The sequence below is a fragment of the Triplophysa dalaica genome, chromosome 6 (assembly GCF_015846415.1).
Source record: "Triplophysa dalaica isolate WHDGS20190420 chromosome 6, ASM1584641v1, whole genome shotgun sequence".
Lineage (NCBI taxonomy): Eukaryota > Metazoa > Chordata > Actinopteri > Cypriniformes > Nemacheilidae > Triplophysa > Triplophysa dalaica.
The window spans coordinates 22,725,566-22,747,021 of NC_079547.1; the positions used below are offsets into that span (position 1 = coordinate 22,725,566).

The window sequence follows — 21,456 nt, forward strand, 5'->3', positions numbered from 1 at the left end:
AAATATGCTGGGAATACGCCACACCTTACCTGTAAATTGAATGAAAGTCAATGTATACTTCTGCGATAATTGTACTTTTATGTTATCCAGAAGAAGTTTTAAGAAGTTGTTAGAATACACATCTGAATTATGCAATAATCCTAGAATATGCTAGAATATGCAAATCACCTCTTGCCTTACGCAAAATGTGGCAAATTTTATAAAGATAGTGGTAGTTCAATACAATTCAGAGGTTTCTTACTTCCTTCTAACTTTTAAAGGGACAGTTCACATAAACAAAATCGATAAGCTTCATGACAAATGATACTGTTATCAATAATTGCGTTGTTTTATCTCTGTGTATTCAGGTGTTAAATGGCGAATTAGGGGCCGCTGCTGCTGCTTGTCATTTTCCATCACTGAATGATGTCCGAATGGCTGAAGTTTGCTCGATGTATGTGTGATATATAGGGCCAAATGATTTCCGCGATGTATTTGTAATCACTCATGCGTTTTTATGAGCGAAAGAGTGGCATGGTTGCGCTTGTGGAGTTTCAGCGTCTGCGTTTCACCACAAGGAAGCTTCCGTCAAACACTCCTTTGCGGCAGCCTGTCAAAATAAAAGTCTGTTATTTGAGAACAAGTTATAACATTGTCCTGTATATTTACTTTACAAAATTTAAGTAAATGTGCTAGTAAAAAATACTTAAGTTTATGTAGACCCAAAACCAGAAAGGAGAAAAGGAAAACGGTCTACCAGCCCAACCACAATAGTGATGTAAAGTAAATATGTTGAATTACATTATGATGTGCTCCTATGCACATGTTAAGTGCCATAAGTGGTACACTAATGAACACACACATGTTTTGTTATGTGACATTTTCTGTTTTCAAAGAAGCATTTGTAAACTGCAGTTCTAAAGCTCATCTGTTATAAAGAAACTTAAAATGTTTAACATCTTTTCACATCATTTGTTTCTTCATCAAATTATAGGGCTTAGTATCGATAACAGTATTGATAAGTTAAGGTATATGGATAAGAAGTATTAATATCTGTATCGATATCGAAAAAATCTTAACGATACCCATACGTCATTTCAAACCTGTACATGACTCTTTCTTCTGCGAAACATAACAGATATTTTGAGAAATGTCTCGGTGGTTTTGTGTCTATAATGGAAGTCAGGGGGGGGGGTCGATGTTGATTGGTTACCAGCGTTCTTCAAAATATCTTTCTTTGTGTGATCTACAGAAGCTTTTTGGGTGAAGTAGCCCTTTAAAAATAGAACTTTATTAGGAAAGGTAAACTATCATTAGCTCTGAATAAATGATGCCTTGGGTTTCAACCTACTTTAAAAGTACAGACTATTTTCTTGATTGTCAAATACAGTCTTAAGTTTAATTTCCTTTGGCTACCTTTTGGCAGCTATTTTTAAGCACACTAGAGGGAGGACAGGAAATGATGAACAAACGAATTGAATGTGTAGTGACAAATAATAGATTCAACTTCACACAGTAAAGCGTGGTTAAGAAATTAATTGAACGTTTCCCATTATGCTTCACCCAAGCACAACAGTTGCTTTAAATATGGCTGGAAAATTGGCCACAAGAACAAACCAATTGGCAGCATCAATTTGATCTGTTGCTCTTCTGAATCACTCCAAGGTGAGAATAATGAATTTCACACTGTTTTTATAATGTCGACTGGCTTTTTGGCAGTCCGCCTGCCTTTTGAAAGGGATTTACACACAAATACCTGTAATTATAGTGCTAGAAAAGAATTATGTCGTCTCATTTGTTGACGCCAATTGACTGACACCAGAAACCTTTGACAATGTTTAATGTCCCATGTCCCCTCCCCCTCACAGAGCGTGCTGAGAAATCTTGTGTGAAATGTCACGGCAGTCACGTGGTTCATTGAGGGTGCCCGAGGCGTAAGGGTGTGACGGGCTTCATCACCTTCCCAAACGAATGAGTTCACCCTAAAACATCTGCGGCGAAGATCACGCGCGCAGAGACCAATGTGCGAGGTGCATGATCCGACAAGTCTGGGTGATCTCCTGCGGTTTTGTATTTGAAGATCAGTTGAATTTTAGAGAACCTGACGCACACACACATGGCCCCCGGCTACAAACCCGGGAAATACATATTTGGAAGTAATAGGTTAAACCGTTAGACTTGAAACAGAAAATGCTGTCAAGGATAACCTTCACATGTAATATGTGCTACAAGTTAACACATGCCTCGTTAAGGAAAATTTAAATTTTCCCGTAGAGCTGCAATGTTTAACTTTTTCTTCTCCAACGTCATCTCTGTTTCAAAAATGAAATAGCAGGTTACTTGACGAACTTGTTTTACTCGAGTCAGATTGAGTCAATCTCACACTTTTTAGCAAAATCGGGTTCCAGCGTTGTCGACCTCAATCCTGGAGGTAGACTGCAAAAGCGAGGTTAGTTATCCGTTAGCAACCTTATGTGGACCGTAAACAAACTTTAAACTATTTTTCCATCATGTAAAATGTATGAACATGAACGTTCACATATCCAGAAACTGTTTATGAACAAATTCCCACGTTGGAATTGCTACCATATAACGATATCGTAGAATGCTGTTATATTCTCTCTGCGTGGCATTGTGACATCGATGGTAAACATGCAAATGTGACGCGTGGTTGACTGGAACACATTGAGGTGACGTGTGTTTTAAGTGTGCAAGCGCCCGTGCATGTGTGTACGACACCATGTGGTTATGGGTACGGCACAACATTGATGCACCAAAAAACAATCTAACATATATTTACAGAATTTGTTTATGACAGAATATACCTTTATAATAAATAAAAAAATAAGCCAGAAGTCACAATGTGCAAAATAAATGTTTAGCCAAAATGTCTGAAATGCAGGGGGACATAACTTTGAAATCACAAGCCACAATTACTAAAATGTATTTTCCTTTAACATCACGTAACAATGCTGTGCCATACAATAAACCAGATCTCGCTTCAAAACTATTTTCAAAACTAGACCTACTCGATAATAATAAATCATTTTTTACAAACGAGAATACTAGTTCATTATGATTGATCTACCAATAAAGTGATTTTATTTACCGCACGTAAAGGAGGAATTCAATAAAGCATCTTTCCATCTTTAAACAGTCAAAAAGTACTTTCACCTTTTCCTGCACACTCTTCCCTGTCCTCCTGACACACATGCTTGCTTTCAGTCCAAAAAGTCTGCGCCATGCTTGCTATATTTTGTGATTTTGGTTATTTTACTTTCTTCTTTTTCTTTTTTACATGTTCATTTGTGAGTCATCTGCGGGTGCGTGCGAAACGTGCTGCTTCTCTATACCGGTCTCACATCAAAGAAGACGCGGATAGACGTGATCCTGCGCTGGGTCATATGCGCTCATATGCGCCAGGGGTGTCAGTACCAACCCTAAAAATGACCCATTTCTTTACATCATAAATAGCACAGAACATGCCCGTCTGTTACGCCACTGCCCATATAACCAAAATGACATGATCCTGATTGCATAACACCTCTGCTAAGATTCGACTGTGAGATTGGTTGTCGAATCAGGCTCCTCCGATAGAAGCATCGATTCGTCGAAGATTCGGAAAACCCTAGTAATTGCTCATTAACTTATTTTTAAAGAATTTTTATAATTTTCTAAATATTGAATACTTCATAAAATGTAACGTATTATAATAATATTTCAAAATTGTTTATAATTACAACAAAAATAACTGAATTCCCTTTTGAAGCTAGTAAATGCAAAGATGGGGTAAATTAGATTTTTTTGCCCACACCGTGTCTATAGTCAATACTTCAGTAACTGGAAAATTGTTTTACGTTCTTTCTGTTTGTACATTCCTGATGTTATTATTAAAATATTTCAGTAACTGTGATTCATGGATTCAAGTATGTTACTAGCTATTTTGTTATCTCAGTTATTTATAATCATTAGATAGTTGAACATTTTATGTTCATGGTTAGGCAAGTTAATAGATGTATGCATATTTATACCAGTTTAATGGCTTTCTGAAATTAAAAGTATTTTACTTGTAATTTATCATAGAGAATGTGCTGGTAAACTAATCTATCTCCTTATTTAGTAAACCTGAATGGTTATTAAGTAAATACTTAAAGCTGAATTTGATCACTGATGTGAGACCAGTTTTACCGGCTGTGCTCCTGCATGTGTAATTTTTTTTCTCGATTGAATTTTTGCCTTCAGGTCAAATGAGGACCTTCAGTTTCGGTTCCAAGTAAAATAAGCTCATTTTCAGCTGTTAGCGCTAATAAAGGACAAGTGACAGCGAAAGGAATTCTTCTAGATGAATGCTCTTCTCGCTTCTGGAGATCTTATCTCTCTCTTCCTATTTTTATTCTTTAAATGAACCGACTTGGAGGAGTTTTGTGTTTTGAAAGGAGATTCTACTCGGTCAAGATGTCTGTGTTTTGGGTCAGACTCAGAATGCTCTGACTGTGGCGGGTACAAGGCCTGTACTTAACTAAATAAGGCCAGAGGTACTTCAAGTGCTTCCCAGAGATTTTAACCAGCTACAATATTGGTGTCATTGAAAGCAAAATGGACTCTCTTGATGTATGTTCTTATTCTTATTGTGAACTATTCATTGGTGCATGTTATTCCATAGTATACAAAGCTTTGTCTTCAAAATCCTTCATCAAAATCTAATCCACTTTTAGAATAATGATATGTGTTCAGTTTATACAATCCAGTCAATTTCCGATAGATTCGATCAAGTCCAGTCTGCATTTTTTCTCAATGAATATTCTTTCACATTTCCCAAGTAAATGTTGAAAACCGTTGTGATTTGATTCACACATTTCTATGAAAGATAAGGGTCATGCTGCAAGCTGTTTTTTTCGAAATCAAATCTATTAAGGTTCTTATTAAAAAAAGAAAGTAAGAGAGAAATAGAAAGAAATTAATGTAAGAAGATATGTAATGATATTTTTCTGCTGTTATGTTTTTCCTCTAGGCTTTTCTCAGGTTGTGAGCGCAAAATGGATAATCATGAGATTAAGAAAAATGACAAAAATCCTGTTTACCCTGTTTTCCTTTAGGAGCAACAAAAGAGATTGGATCTGCTTTGACCAGGATGTGCATGAGACATAGAAGCATCGAGAACAAACTCAAATTGTTCACTGCGTAAGACTCTTTAATTCGGTTTTCGTTTTCATAAGATGATTAGTTTTATTATTAACAAAGATTATTATGTGTTATGTAACACATTATGCACAGAAGTTTGTTCATTGTGTGTGTTTGTGTGTGGCAGGGCCCTTATGGATAACTTGATAGCTCCTTTAGAACTGAAGATTGAGGAGTGGAAGAAGGTTTCCAGTCAGTTGGATAAAGATCATGCCAAAGGTATCAGCCTCTTTCCTTATGTGATACAATCGGGATTCGATGGGTAAAGTATTTTTAGAAGGATCATTTTAATCCTTCACTTGGGACTGGTTCAGGCTAACTAGGAAAGCACTAAAGATATTCATTCTTGAAGACCAACACTGTCAGATGAACCATCCTGTTAGCCGTGTTTGAAAGCTATTAATAATTGAATGGCTTTTCTCTGCGGGAGTCACTTCGGAAAGTTTTTATTGAAGCACATAATGGATCATTAATTCATAAGAACAAATCATTATTTGTCATATAAAAGATTTGTCGGTCATTTAATGCCTGCATCATAGACTTGGCCTGCAACTCACCAGTCAATATGCCCGTACACCCACAGGATATCCAAGTCTTTTGTATGAGGTCACGGAGGGGTTTGTATCATTCTTCATCAATTTGACATCACTTTTTAGTGATGTTTGCTTAGACAAGCATCATTCATGCGTTTCATACTTGGGGGTTAAGATTTAAACAGACTCTTGTAGACTGCCATTGGATGAGGGATTCAAGCCATATCCAGGGATGACTGGGGTTCAACCACATAGCAACAGACTGAAAACTCTGAACATGCTGTAGCAAAGGCCTGGAAAACACCTTGACTTTGGCACAGGCACCTTTCCCAAAACAGACATGGACTGCCTTTCATGTATCATGCTCTTACTGCTCTTAAGTTTTCATTCACCTCTTTTGTTTTTTAGAATATAAAAAAGCACGCTCTGAGATCAAGAAGAAATCCTCCGACACAATCAAACTACAGAAGAAAGTAAAAAAAGGTAAGAACCCTCTATAGTGGTTTTGATGTCATTTATTAGTGGAACATATAAGAACACCTTTGGTAAATAGTGCTGTAATTTTGTTTTGCGGTTGCAGAAATTCCTGATCATCTTTTTAGACACACTCATGTTTCTCCATCAGGTCTCTTTGTGTTAACACAAAAGGACAGGCCCGTGGCTTCTGTTGGCACCACACCCCATGTTGTCATAGTACCACGCCTTTTGTTGTCATAGCAACATCCTTGCCAATCTTGTCCCCGGTTAAACTGAACTGAATGTTTGGTTAAAACATGCGACAAATACTGTAGCTATGCATAAGTGGAAATTCTAGACATTATCATGAAGGAATATTTAGCAACAGAAACTAACTAAAGCGATCAAAAATGTGTCATATTTTATCTCTGAAATTAAAAGTAAGAAATGCGGAACTATAGTTTTGCTTAAAAAAATGAAGCCACCACAGAAAATACATTTCAATATGACTGTAAAAAATACTTTCAAATTTATTTATTTTTAATTGTAAAGTACGTGTTGGAAATATTTTTTGTACTGCCTTAGATGTATGCTGATTTAAATATATATATATATAAAATATTTTTTAAATGTAATAAAGTGACAATCTGAAAAGATCATCAATAGCATTGTTTTTTCAAAGACTTAAAGTAAATTGTTTGGATACATTATGATAATGAGAATTTAAAGGACAAAATGTCCTTTATTTTCAGAACAATTGTCTCAATGCAAAACTAGAATGTAGGTTTGTCGTATACCTCATTTCTTACTGCAAAATATAATTTGTTGATTTCTTCTTTTGCGTTAAAAATAGCCCCAAACTTGTTTTCGACAATTTTGTAATAGACAGTTAATGGAGATTTGATTATAATTTGAATATCATTTGCATCATTTTAAGTGTAAGAAACAAGGTTAAGATGGAAGGAAAGTGTTACGGCTATATTCTCCCGTGAGGCAAGTGAAGAAATGGAATAGAGACAGGATGAAAGAAAGAGCTCTCTGTATGTGCAGCATGCAGATGTGTTCTGTCATTATAGTGGGTGTTGACCGCTTTAGTGTGTGTAAATGGTCAGCAGTAAGAGACTTCAACAGTCATCAAATGTCTGTTTTAAAGGTCATTGCTCCCTTTACTTTGCATCTACTCTTACACAAGTGCGTGGTCAATAGTACCATAGGGGATGATCAAATGATTTTAGAAACATCAGTTTGCCGTGGATTCAAACATAAGTTCATAGACTGAAAGAATGGTATGTTTTACTATCTTGAAAAGACGAGGCACCAGGCATCTATTTGGAGTTTAGGGTTTTTTATCATAAGGAATTGAGATGGCTAATTGATGAGTTCATGCAGTCGTGTGCAAAATGTTTCTGATAGATTGTGTCCAAAATAGTTTATACCACAAACTACACTATCAGAGCTGAAAGAGGTCTCACGTCCTTCCTGTCAGTGACTTGTCATCGTTCCCAACACTGTTTATACACTCAAGTTCATTTTGCATGTATGTATGTATGGTTGTATATACAGCCGCGCAAAACTAAACAAAAAAAAAACGGTTGAAAATAGCTATAAAAGATGTTTTTTTTTCAGACCTCAATAGCTGCAAAGAAAACAAGTTCATATTCACTTTGAAGCAATGCAACAGTTATGTTTGTACATGTATTTAGGAAAAGTCCAAATTTCTTCTTTTAAGTAATAACCTGGATTTTCATGTGTCTTGTCATGCTTTCACATTACTGTTGGATGACTTTGTCAATCCTGAGCTTTGATATTATCGAAATACAACCGACACTGAACTGGAACGGCCACAATACATCTAGAAATGCTGATTTTAAACAAAATTTTGAAATGGTCAATTAATCTTTTCCACGACTGTATGTGTATATGTATATTTATGAACACGTTGATTTATAAAATATGAAATAAATCAACCAAATCATATACATGTAGTGCCTCTCCTTAAGAGAGACCTTTGATATAACAAGTCCTCAGATGTGTGGGAGTATGAGAAAAACAGAGTCATGTCTTGAGGTCAGTATTACGAAGTCTGATTCATGGGGGCTGAATGATTCAGTGATTCAGAGGCGATAACAGATGGGGAGAGAATAACTGTAACCCCGTTTCTTCACCATACGCGGCGCGATGCAACAAAAGCCAATAGAACGCATTAGAACCCATTGTAAATGAAGATAATTTTTATCCACACTGGATGCGGTGCGACAAACCCATTAGAACAAGCCGTGTGACGCATCGCATCGCACCAAGCCCCGTCCGGTGTAGACACGGTGTAAATATGGCATCTATACCCCTGTTGCCTCTTGAAGTGAACATTTATCTTCATATCCCACATATATGTCTATAGGGGCAGACTAAGCTAAACTGAATTATTAGAACACATGCACATTAGTATTCCTATAATGTTGCTGGTCTGTTTAAGATGATGTGAAGAACACCGTCTCTGGGGAGATTTCCTGACAGCCCCTCGATTGCCTTTCCTTTTCTTTCCACATCAGTGCTAGATCACGGCTGTGTCCTAATTTTAGTTTGCATACTATACTTTTATGAATTTAAAAAGACTTCTGCTGGAGCACAAAAGATGATATTTTGGAAAATGCTGGTACAACATTAGACCTTATTAACTGCTATTGTACTCCCCGTGCCTCGGGGGTTTCCTTCGGGTACTCCGGTTTCCTCCCCTGGTCCAAAGACATGCATGGTAGGTTGATTGGCATCTCTGGAAAAATTGTCCGTAGGGTGTGAGTGCGTGAGTGAATGAGTGAGTGTGTGTGCCCTGCGATGGGTTGGCACTCCATCCAGAGTGTATCCTGCCTTGATGCCCGATGACTCCTGAGATAGGCACAGGCTCCCCGTGACCCGAGGTAGTTCGGATAAGCGGTAGAAAATGGAATGGAACTGCTATTGTATGGACACAAAACTAGACTAGATTTTTTTAAACGTTTTGGGGTTCCACAAAAGAAAGGCTCTAAATGTTAAACGTCTCCGCTCCCAGAAAAGCTGCACACCTGCCCCCATGATGTGTTTATGGAGAGGCGTTTGGTGATGACATCATAGCTTCCAAGCACATGGGCTTACTGGAGGGCATGTTTCTCTGACACACTCGTACACCTCCATATGAAGAGCCTGAAAATTTTCCCTTCATCTCCACTTTAAATGAAGACTTTTGTTTTATGAGTACACACAGTGTCGCTCCCACCACGACACCTTTATAAAACAGTCAGCACTTGCTAATGGTTTCCACCTGATTTTGCTTCATAATAAAAAATGTCTTGTGATTTACGTTATTTTGCGCTTTGGATAACTTAAGGCTATAAAGACTGTTTCATCGGATGCGCACGCGCCTGACCCCCAGTTACCTTCCGGTTTGTGTTTGGCTAGTGTCTCATAAGAGAACACTTTTTTTAAATATAAATTTATATTATTATTTTATTGTATAATAATTATATTAAATAAACGATTTGTTTAATTTTGTTGTATTTTCATTTTCTTAAATAAACAATTAGTGTAATAGGTCCTGTAATTCGGTCGCATTTAAACAAACCGTATGGTACATTGACATCTAGCGGTTGAGCCCGGTATCGTGGTCTTAATTCGAAATATTGGAGAGACAAGTTTAGCCATATAACGGTTCTTCTTGTTATCTTTTGATTGTTGTCAGAAATAATCTACTGGCACTCTATTATTTGTGAATGTGTCCCGGAAGCTCCGTTGGGGTCACAAAAGTTTGCATGCGCAGTAACGTTTGTTAATGTTGTTAAGATGAAACGTCCTTATTCTAAAACTGCAAATAGTTTCCCCTGACGTACTTCAAATGAAGCTGTACTTTTAATTTTTTGTGGACAAGTGGGATTTATTAACAGACCTACTGACCTTTACCCTTTGCACTTTAACTGACCCCGTCCATAAACTGCTCCTGCCCGACCCAAATTCATATCTTCATGTCATGCCTTAAGGCCATGTGTTAAGGTGTAATGGTCTTAACATCACACATACTACAAGCACAAGGTCATTACACTCAAGGACCGAGGTTCACATTTATGATCAGAAGGTCAAAGAACTTAATTGGATTTCGCAACCGTAACGAGAAGTAAGAACTGCTTGAATCTTAAAAACGCATACCCAGCACTTAATGGATTTGCAGGGGTTGTTAAGGTTCAGTGCACTGTGTTATGGTCAGTAATGTGGTTTTGTGCAATGTTCATTTTCAGAAGTATGTTTATTTGGTCTTTAATGAACCAAATTCTACAATCTGGACTCTACATGTTGTTTCTCCCAAGTTCATTTTTTAAATCACGCAAACAGTTTGATGGGATTTTACTCTTAACCATGGCAACATGCATCTGATCACCTGAGGTTATTGTTAGTAATAAGGACATCTGAGGGCAGTTTTGTGTGTAGCCTGCTGCACACAGCTGTCAGGACGTCTCCTGTTGGTGGAATGCTGAAAATGTAGCCGTGTGTATTTTTACTGAGCATGAGGACGACTCGCCGATGCTTACAGCCGCAAGACTTTCTCACATGCTCTTGAGTTAAATTTAAGATCAATAAATGCCTAAATAAATTTGAACCAGACTTTTGTCTAATTTGCTAGTAATTGGTGAACTTAACACTCTTAAAAATAACAAAACGCTTTCATCGGACTCTTGCGCCTGGACGGAAGGTAACTTCCTGTCTGTGTTTGTTTATCGGTCTAGCTATTGGCTAATATTAGAACTATTTATATTTAATTTATATTAATATTGATTTTATGATTATTTTATTGTATCATAATTGTATTAAATAAACGATTTGTAAAATATTGTTGCGTGTTAATTTGATTGAATAAACATTTTGTTGAATGGGTCGTGTAACTTTGTCACATTTAAAGAAAATATACGGGACATCGGTTGAGATTGGTATCGCAGTCTAAATTCAAAATATTTACGTTTAGACTAGTAACGGTTCTTCTTGGTTTCTTTTGCTTGTTATCAGAAATGATCACATGCATTCCATTGTTTGCGGATGTGTTCTGGAAGTTAAGACGACGTTTGATTATGTTGTTGCTTTGAAACCGTCTATAAAATGTCTAGGATCAGTCATTTTATCAACAAACAATCTATGTAAGTTGGCAGCTCAGCCAATAGGATTGAAGAGACGCCATATTGAAAAGAAAATCGCCATAGCTCTACAATATCTTGTATTTTTTGTGTCATGATATAATATGCATGATGTATACATGTTATGAAGAGGAATCTTTTGTTGATTCTAAAGGGATAGTTCACCCAGAAATGAAAACTCTGTCACAAATTACCCTTCAAGTTGTTCCACACCTGTATACATTTCTTTGTTTGGTTGAACATAAAGTAAGATATTTGGAAGAATGTTAGCAACTGAAATTTCTGAGACATCTTTGACTGCAATTATAGAAACAAAGGCAGTCAAAGGTGCCCTGGAACTGTAGGCTTTCCTTAATTCTTTAAAATTTCTAATTTTGTGATGATGCAATAATTTTTCCTTCTATGGCTATATTGTATATTATCACATAGATTCAATGGTGTCAAGACAACTACCGCGCTTGGTAGATATCAACATTGACACCCATACCGTTTTGTCAGTGCTGTGTAGTAACACTGTCTCGGAGGTATTATATGATGTGAGGCCTGTCTCTGTCAGCTGTGCTTTAAATGAAACACATGCACACCATAAACGCCACCTGTGCGCTCTTACTATAGATAACGTCAATGCTGTTACCATCCAGAACACAACCATAGATCTGTCGTCATGCCCAAATGTGATTGGTCAATGGAATGAGCTCAGAGACGCTTGCTAAAGACTGATGATTTTGCAGTAATCATTTGCATGGGTTTAAAAACATTGTGAAGCGCGGGTTGTACTGCCACCTAGTGTTACAACATAATTCTGATCTTTTCATTGGTTTGTGTTGGTGTAGGTAAAGACGAGGTGAGGATGCAGCTGGACTCTGCTCTTCAAGACGTCAACACGCGCTACGCTGTGCTGGAAGAGACTGAGAAGAGAGCAGTGTGTCGAGCACTTATCGAGGAAAGAGGACGTTTCTGCTCCTTCGTCACAATGCTCAAACCCGTTCTGGTGAGAGTTTGAACAGAGCGTTACAGTTGGTATTAATATCTGTTTTGAATGATTTGCTTACTGGTGGATGACAGTGCAGAAATGTGAGCATGTCCCTCATTGGCTTGATGCCCGGCCACTTATTATTTGATCACCTGAGATGAGTGTTAATGGAGGATGTCATTCTCTCCAGCAGTTTATTGTTGCACAGGTTGTTTAATATTCAGTTTGCTAAATATTCAGATGTCTTCAATTTCTTACACAATACATCACTGTCTAGACAAATTTTGATAGTGGTTTAGTTATGCCTCAATATTGTCTTGCATCCTGTCAGGACGAGGAGATAAGCATGCTGGGTGAGGTCACCCACTTACAGACGATTCTAGAAGATCTTGGCACCCTGACGACCAATCCAAACATACTGCCCCCTGCAAGTGAACAGGTACTGTGTGTCTTTGATAGAAATAAAGTTGTGTGTCCTGTCTTGCTCTTCCTGACGTCCTGTCTTGCTCTCTCTCTCTCTGACACTCAGTCTTGTTTCCTCACTCAGCCTGCACTGTCTCATTCTCCCGGATGACCTGTCTCGCTCTCCCTATCTCTCTAGTGTCCTGTCTCACTCCCCCTGATGTCCTGTCTCGCTCTCCCTCTGACATCCTGTCTTGCTCTCTCTGACGTCCTGTCTCACTCTCCCCCTGATGTACTGTCTCCCTATCCCTGATGTCCTGTCTCCCTCTCCCTGATGTCCTGTCTCCCTCTCCCTGATGTCCTGTCTCGCTCTCCCTCTGACATCCTGTCTTGGTCTCACTATCTCTCTAGTGTCTTGTCTCGCTCTCCCTGACGTCCTGTCTCGCTCTCCCCCTGATGTCCTGTCTCGCTCTCCCCCTGACGTCCTGTCTCACTCTCCCCCTGACGTCCTGTCTCACTCTCCCCCTGACGTCCTGTCTCGCTCTCCCCCTGACGTCCTGTCTCGCTCTCCCTGATGTCCTGTCTCGCTCTCCGATGTCCTGTCTCGCTCTCCCCCTGACGTCCTGTCTCGCTCTCCCTCTGACGTCCTGTCTCGCTCTCCCTCTGACATCCCGTCTCGCTCTCACTATCTCTCTAGTGTCCTGTCTCGCTCTCCCTGACGTCCTGTCTCACTCTCCCCCTGACGTCCTGTCTCGCTCTCCCTCTGATGTCCTGTCTCACTCTCTCTGACGTCCTGTCTCGCTCATTCTGACGTCCTGTCTCGCTTTCTCTATGATGCTTGGTCTCGCTCTCTTTGATGTGCCGTCTCACTCTATGATGTCCTTTCGACCTGCTCATTTCCCTGCTCTCTTGTCTCACTATTTTTGAAGCTCATTCTTAATCTTTCTCACGTTCAGTTTATCTCTCCCTGATGTTTCGTTTCGTCTTCATGCAGGTTATTCTTGATCTTAAAAGCTCTGACTACAGCTACACGTATCAGACTCCACCAGCGTCACCTAGCAACACGTTATCACGCAAGAGCAGCATCAGCAGGTAAATTAAGTGAAAGGCCTTTTGATTAAAAGTTTGTCTAACAGGTTGTAACTAAAGATTTAAACAAGCTAAGGATCCTTGTGGGTTTGATATTTTGAGAATTTTATCTGTGATATAATAGGTACATGATCTCTCTCTTTCTTCAGTACCTACACATCAGTACGTCATGTCCCATCTTTGGACTCCATATCAAGTGCAGTTGATGGGCTTCATCTGCGGCCACCAGACATAACACAGGTATTACACACAAACTATGCAATTCCTGTTCTTTTCCTTTCTTACAAGTGCCAAACGCTAATCTAGAGCTACACAACTCAAATTTTTGAACATGTCACTTAAAATAAACATTCAGCATCATTAAGCCCTGATAAATGCCAAATCCAGACCCCCTTCAAGAATACAGGAAATGAGAATGGTCTATCTGCGGCTTTGTTCACATTATGATGTGTATCATTTCTATAAGAATTATTGACTTCACAAAACCAGTGACAGGATTAAAGATCCAAAGAGCTTTTACAACATGAATGTTGAGAATTTTACATGGTTTGGATATGACACCGTCTAATGACGTTTCTCTTCCTGCATTTCTCCCTGCTCCTCATCTCCACCCCTCAGCGCTCACGCAGTCCTCTCCTCCTGCCGGGAGGAGAGGAGGGCGCTCGCTCACACAGCAGTTCTCCCACAGTCCTCCGCACCGCCCGTCGCGGGCCACACCCACGCCACAGGAGCACTGTGAGCATCGACTCGTTGTCGTGCTGTGTGTTAACTGTGAATGGCCTGTCAATAACTATATCATCACTGCATGTACTTTTGTACACTTACCTCTAATGGGTATTTGTCAGTGTCTGTGTGTGGAGGATGTCTTTGTGGCTCAGAGAGCTCCCTCTGCAGGCCATTACAGAAGTGCCCCTTTTGATAATCCTTTATGGATTATTTATGTATTGTACCATCGTTCATACATTGTATACTTATTTTCTTGAATGAAAGTTGTATGAAGAACTGTGTGCAGTAATGTGTATGATGTGCAAGTTCGACATCTCTCGTGTATGTCTACAGTCTTTTTCTTTTTACATATTTAAATCATTTAAAAAATGTATATAATTTTTCCCAGGGTTTGATTTACAATAATTGACCACCTGACTGTACATGAACTAGAATGTCACATCAGTTGTATCATGTCCCCACCTCTGTGTTAACACAAGAGCACATTAACTATTATTACCCGCATGGCTGCTTCTAAACTGACTCACAAACCTTCGAGTTTATAATTTTTTCCATCGCCTGACCTGTGTTTCAATGGAACAATAATAAACTCTGTTCTCTTTGTAGGATCAAAGTGGCATTAACAGCCAGCCTTGGCAAGGTCCAGACGGCCCAGGCACAGAGAACGGGACCTCCATGCCCCCGCCACACAAAGTGTACGGTGGTCATGAGGAAAGATCCAGGACCCTGTCCACCTCCAGCAAGGTAAACGCAAAATCTTTTTGTACAGAATTGATGAATTAAATATTTGACACTGTTAAGGGTTTGTGAATAACTCGAGCACAAGCAATATGCAAAGTATAACATTTACACATGTAAAAATAATAGCACACCTACGGTTCAAATGATCTATTAGAGGACGTTTAAAGTGGAGTCTGTAAGGTTAATGGTTGAATTAATTGCAGAAAATTGCAAAGAGGAAAAAGTCTGATTAATTTTGCATGAATAACTTCCTTGTGAACACTGTCATTTTTCTGCATAGTATTATTAGCCTAAGTGTGGGGTGATATTGAAGGATTGAAGAACTGGTGCATTCATATGATTGCAATGGATATTAAAATAGAGCTCATTCAGACGGTTTCAATTCATAAGGTCATCTAACGGCAATGTGAAAGACTGACAAGACGCATGAAAACTGTGATAAAACATATTTTTTGTAAATATTATTAGCTTTAAAGCATCACAACAGTATGATTGTATCAATACTTTTAAAGTAAGAATGAACTTGTTTTCTTTGTAGAATTTGATGTCTGAAAAAATACAGAGCATCTATTCTGTCATTTTGACAGTTCCGTCTCAAATTTTCATTTTCTGCAAATACACACTCGCACAGAGTGCGTTAGTATATCCATTTTTAGAGCTTTGGAGTGCTGACTTTAGTCATATCTTTTTCCAATGACCGTTTTCTCTTTAACTCTGATTGGCTGTCATCCCTGTCCATAGCCACAGACAGGCAGAGATCAGCTGACTCTTGGGCTGGGAGGCGGGCTTAACTCAGAAGCTCCTCGGACAAGCCGAGATTCCCTCCATTGCTCCAGTGGATACAGCACGCAGACCACTACACCATCGTGCTCTGAAGACACCATACCCTCACAACATGGTCAGTATCCAGCCACACACGCGCTCACATTTATGCATGAGCTGTTTTTGAGTCTTTATTAAACATGCACACTTCAACACACTTGCAAAGAGATTTAAAACCATCTATTTTACTTCTGCTCATTTTGTTTAAACCTATTTTTCTGTTCCTTAGTTTTGCGTATTTACACAATTAAGTGACGTCACATTTTAAATCACTGATGCTCAATCGACACCATAATCTGATTTGTGGTTTAGGAATCACATTTGCCTTTTTGTAGATAATCATTTTAGATCCAATTTGATGTGCTTTCGCATATCACAGACACAGATTTTCGCCAGTGCGTGTTTGGGGCCTTTGTATGTATGTTAAATGTACTTTATTGTTCTTTTACAGTGATAAAGAAAGAACCACCTCTATATGGTAGGTTTCTGAATGTCATTGCACAGACTGAATTGATTTCTCTCATTGTGTTCATAGGCAAATAATCAACAGCATAAAATGTAGGCGTACGCTTGTTTAAAGACTGTTATCATCTATATGCTTGATCGAGTATAAACATGAGATTCTTGCATCTCATTGGCTGTCATCTCTGTTGTTCATATTCACATATCATGAGTTAAAACACAGAGTTTACAGTTTGTGCAAGTCACTTATATCATGTTTTAAATGCCTTTTCCATTATTTCTTTGTATTTAAACAAATCGTCACCTTGGAATTTTAAGGTTTTATCTTTATTCTGTCAGTTTTAAGATTACAAGCTTCAAGGTTTTTGTATTTCATTTGACTCCAAACAAACAAAAGTAAAAAAAAAGAAACAGACATCACAAACAGTAAATAAGTTATCACAGAATAGAAATATGTGAATAACTAAAATGTTTTATAGAACCTTACAGTTCCAAGGTGACTAAATGTTTGTTTTACTATATAAAACTATGTAAATTATTTGTTGTTATGTTCATAATGTCATGTGTGTACTATCAGTTATTTTTTCAATAATCACTGCCTGAATATATCCATTCAACATTTCTTTTTTTTAATCGATTATAAAAGTGGTATCGCTAATTACTAGTTAAAAAAAGTAAGATTTCCAATGTAGGTCCGTCTACTGTGGTAGGCTATATGTGACCATTGCATTTATGCTTTTTGTTGTACTTATGTTGCCCTAAATCTCTTTGGATAAAGGCATCTGCTAAATAACTAAACGTGCATGTACTAAAGACTAAAGTCAAGCTTGTTTTAAACATACATTTTCTCTTTGTTTTGTCTCTCTCCCAGATTATGACTATATCTCTCTTCATGGTGGAGAGGACGGCCACAGTCAATCAGATTTTGACAAATCATCTACGATTCCTCGCAACAGCGACCTGAGTCTGAATTACCGCAAAATGTTTCAAAGCAAGAGGCCGGCATCCACCGTCAGCCTGCTGATGGATCCCGAGCCTATAGGGCCCCACACGGCAACTATTCGCCGTAAACCCTCCAGCAAGCCCAACATTCGCCGTGGAACCATCAGTGGAGGAGTTCCCATACCGATCTCAACACCACAGGTATTTTAGGATTAGAATAATCTGGAATATTTTGTAAACAAAATACAACAAAATACATTCCAACAAAATACAAACTGCCAAACGACTTCATATCTATTATATCTAACTATTTATTATAGTCGTTGTTTTTTTTTCTTATTGTAGTATGAAAACCGCTTTTATTTTCACTCTTAGGTTCCACTGAAGGCGTCTGTTTCCACAGCCGGTCTGAGCGGCAGCGAGGAGGCCGTGTGCCCGACAGGCGTGATGCAGAGTAACCGCCTACCTGGATCAGATCTGGCTCACACCAAACATAACCTCTGTACGTCCACCCAAAGCCTGAGCGCAATGCCACCCCCGTACTATTCCATGTTCCCCGGGCAGCCACCGGTGGGCGGCCCAGACCAGATTTATCAAATGAGCAAACAACAGCAGTATGCGCTGCATCAACAACAGCAGAGGCAGTATCAACAACAGTGTCAGCAACAACAGCAAAATAATCCACAACAGCCGCAAAATAATCAACAACAACAACCACAGTACAGACAACCGCAGCAACAATACAGTCAACAACCGCAGCAACAATACAGTCAACAACCGCAGCAACAATACAGTCAACAACCGCAGCAACAATACAGTCAACAACCGCAGCAACAATACAGTCAACAACCGCAGCAACAATACAGTCAACAACCGCAGCAACAATACAATCAACAACACCAGCAATACAAACAACAGATCAGTCAACAACAACATTACAATCAACAACAGCAGTTCAATCATCAACAGCAACACAATCAACAACAGCAACACATTCAACAACAGCAACAATACAATCAACAGCAGCAATATCAACAACCGGAGCGTCAAAAAGAGCTCCAGCTGAAATTTAAACAACAGAAGCCTCAAACACATCTTTCTCAACAGCAACAGAACCAACAGCAGGGGCCGAATGCGACGGTTCACAATTCCAGCGTGCCGACCGAAAGCGGGCCGCCCGACTTGACCCAACCTGCTGTGAACCGCTCCGACAGCGTTCCCGATCCGGGCAGCGGAGGTGACATGCTGAGCATGATCCGCAGAGTAAAACTACGTCGGACACTTACCAACGATCGTTCGGCACCTTTCATCACACCCAACCATCTCGACTGAACTTTGATCTTTTGTGTGGCTTTGCGACTTTTCGTTTCACAACATTTTTTATCGATGACATTTGCGTGTACTTTCATTGAGTAGAGAAAAAACTGCAACGAGACATTTTCGGTTCTGGAAAATCCGTTTTGATTTATCTACACTGTGCTTGAAAATCAAACTTTGTCAGACTTGGAAAAGTTGTAGATGCGGTGTCCGTACGAATGTCGCCTCGATACGTTAAAGTTCATTCTGCAGGCTGTGCGCTTCAAACATGTAAACTGATATATAGATACAGATATATATATATATATATATGTATTTAGATTTACAGATTGATCGTTCAAGCTTAAGGTATATAAAATTTATTTGTTTATGTTGTATTTGCGCAAGAAAAGCACTCGGCCTTCTGTAAGAGATCAAAAACCTCTGTATATATTAGCGAACTGAGAGACTGTTGTATTATTCTTGTTTTTTGTTTGTTTCAGAATTACATAAAGCAGCGCTAGACATCTATTTTTGTATAGTTTAGAGGAAAGGAAAACTGCACCACTGCCTTTAATCCGCCCAACTACTGGACATGCGATGCGGTTGCAGTAAACGCAGCCAATCCGAGGAAAGCAGGGAGGAAGTAAGAATTGGGTGGATGAATGAAGGACTCGAATAGTGCGTCATATTTGTGTTGCGTATAACTGTGAGAGCTTATGAGGCATCACTGTGGTTATTTATTCAACCTGTTTGATTGCGAATCTTTTAAAATCGTTTGTTTACCAACGCGTTGATGCTGTAGCTCTGTAGATGCGTACGACGCTGCTGTCCTTGAGGTATTTGGTATAAAGACTCAATTCCCAAACTTGTGGCCCGCTTTGACTTTTTTTGAACAGTTGCATTACGATTCTGCCACACTTTGATGTTTGATAGCTATTTACTTTTCTTACACATAAAACACTATAAGAAATATATTCGCAAAGTTCTTTTAAGTGAACTATTTTAAGGCCCTGATCTCATCATCTAAAAAAGCTAAATCATTCACAGCTTAAACCCAAATGACAACGTTATCCGCACCTGGGGAATAAAATGCAGTTTTCGTAAAATTTTTCGAAGGATCAGTCCTGTTCTGTTTTGTGTTATTTTACTTTTCCAGTTGATTATTTTCTTCCATTTGTTTAAAATCAAGCATAGTTTAGCCTATCTTTTATTTTAAATGCATTTTAGAATTTGGTCAGAGCGCCTTACCCAGAATTCTCTTGGTTTTGCATCCTTTTTCTTTTCATAGTTGGAAGCCGACGCTGGACGTTGACTTGAAGTGCATCCCGTTTTAACATTTTTAATACCAGGTTTCTTGCATCAAGCATCATCTTTGTACTCTCACTGTTTTTATCCCTGTATGATGCTGTATGTTAATAAACCTGATATTCAGAAATGACCCCAAAAGTTTGGTGTGTGTTTGTGTGTGTATGTACACCTTTGTTTCGTGGCAGCACCCATGGGAAGACGTCTGAACTCTTTGATGTCTCTTATCGTTTACTATTTCCGTCTCGCACATGCTGGCAGGTGCGCTTCTTATTTGTTTAGACTTTTTGAAGTTCTCCTTCCTCCGTCTATAAAATGACTGCACATAAATTGACCTTACTCCCCATTTTCTTGCTCTTTTATATCCTTTTCATCTCGTTCTGAATCTAAGGTTACTTCACACCTGTCCGCCCCAGTATAGGATTTCTCGGCCCCTGTTCATCTGTATGCCCGATTGTTTTCTCTCTCTACAGTGATTTACAGAAGTTGACTCCTGACACAATGTTCTTCGGGTCTTGTACTGAAGGATTAACTTGCAGCTGCTGTACGTCTCTCCCTCTCAGTTTGAATGTAAAAGAATATCATTTTACTCTGAAAGGTGAGATGTTGTTCCACTCTTTTGCGTTGGGTGGTGGTGTTTAAGCCGTTTGAAGAGTTGTGTATAAGGTCTTGTTATTAGGCCAGCGGGTGTTGTCTGCTATGATACAGTGTTTAGTCCTTGTATGCAGGTCTGACTTGTGCTTACGCCTTTGACTTCTTACTAGTAGTGCTTGTTAAAACCGAGACTGTACTGTTCTTAGATCACCAGGTGAAAACGAGGGAATTCACCTAACGGATGTTGAATAAAAGTTAGTTAAGAATGTTTCTCTTATTTGCTTAGATTGACATTTTTAATGCCTTATATTGACTTCTGCAAGAGTGCCATGGCATGATCAAATGTACCCAAATGGAACCGACCAATAGCATATTAGTCACAAAAATGTTCATTTTGATTCTTTAATTCGTACTAGAGTAATGCAAGAAGACATTATGAGGTCATTGTGAATGTTGACATACATGGAAAATATTGACATGGAATATATATTCAATTTTTTTTTAAACATAAATTCGCAAGATTCAAGATAAATTCAGTCTTCAAAAGCAGGTATTATTATTGTTAGATGTGAAATGTAAAGACGCTTTGGCGTTGAAATAAAGAGTGAAAGGATGTGACGGAGCTGAGAATGATTGACCCCTCGTGTGGGTTAAAAAAATGATTTTGAAACATTGTTTCATTTGATACACTTTGTTTTATGATTAACAGCTGCAAGTTACTCCGATACAAACATTTATATCAAAGGTGTCTTATTAAACATTTTTAAGTGCAATCTAAATATAAATCTAAGATTTAAGTGCC

General features: G+C 38.7%; 1 protein-coding gene across 3 annotated transcripts in view; it reads left to right on the top strand.

The window, feature by feature from the left end:
• The window catches only part of mtss1 (MTSS I-BAR domain containing 1), a 45,861-nt gene extending 24,941 nt beyond the window's left edge, over positions 1 to 20,920 (top strand). The window contains exons 4-16 of one of the 3 annotated variants that reach the window (XM_056750370.1): positions 5,076 to 5,160; positions 5,288 to 5,379; positions 6,102 to 6,176; positions 12,133 to 12,290; positions 12,604 to 12,711; positions 13,669 to 13,766; positions 13,913 to 14,003; positions 14,382 to 14,498; positions 15,096 to 15,233; positions 15,972 to 16,128; positions 16,504 to 16,530; positions 17,386 to 17,657; positions 17,832 to 20,920. In XM_056750370.1, the coding sequence (XP_056606348.1) occupies positions 5,076 to 5,160; positions 5,288 to 5,379; positions 6,102 to 6,176; positions 12,133 to 12,290; positions 12,604 to 12,711; positions 13,669 to 13,766; positions 13,913 to 14,003; positions 14,382 to 14,498; positions 15,096 to 15,233; positions 15,972 to 16,128; positions 16,504 to 16,530; positions 17,386 to 17,657; positions 17,832 to 18,788 (2,375 nt within the window). In that variant the 3' untranslated portion in view covers positions 18,789 to 20,920. The remainder of the gene's footprint in view (positions 1 to 5,075; positions 5,161 to 5,287; positions 5,380 to 6,101; positions 6,177 to 12,132; positions 12,291 to 12,603; positions 12,712 to 13,668; positions 13,767 to 13,912; positions 14,004 to 14,381; positions 14,499 to 15,095; positions 15,234 to 15,971; positions 16,129 to 16,503; positions 16,531 to 17,385; positions 17,658 to 17,831) is intronic. The other 2 variants (XM_056750371.1, XM_056750372.1) reach the window with 2 other exon arrangements.
• The last annotated feature ends 536 nt before the right edge of the window (positions 20,921 to 21,456 follow it).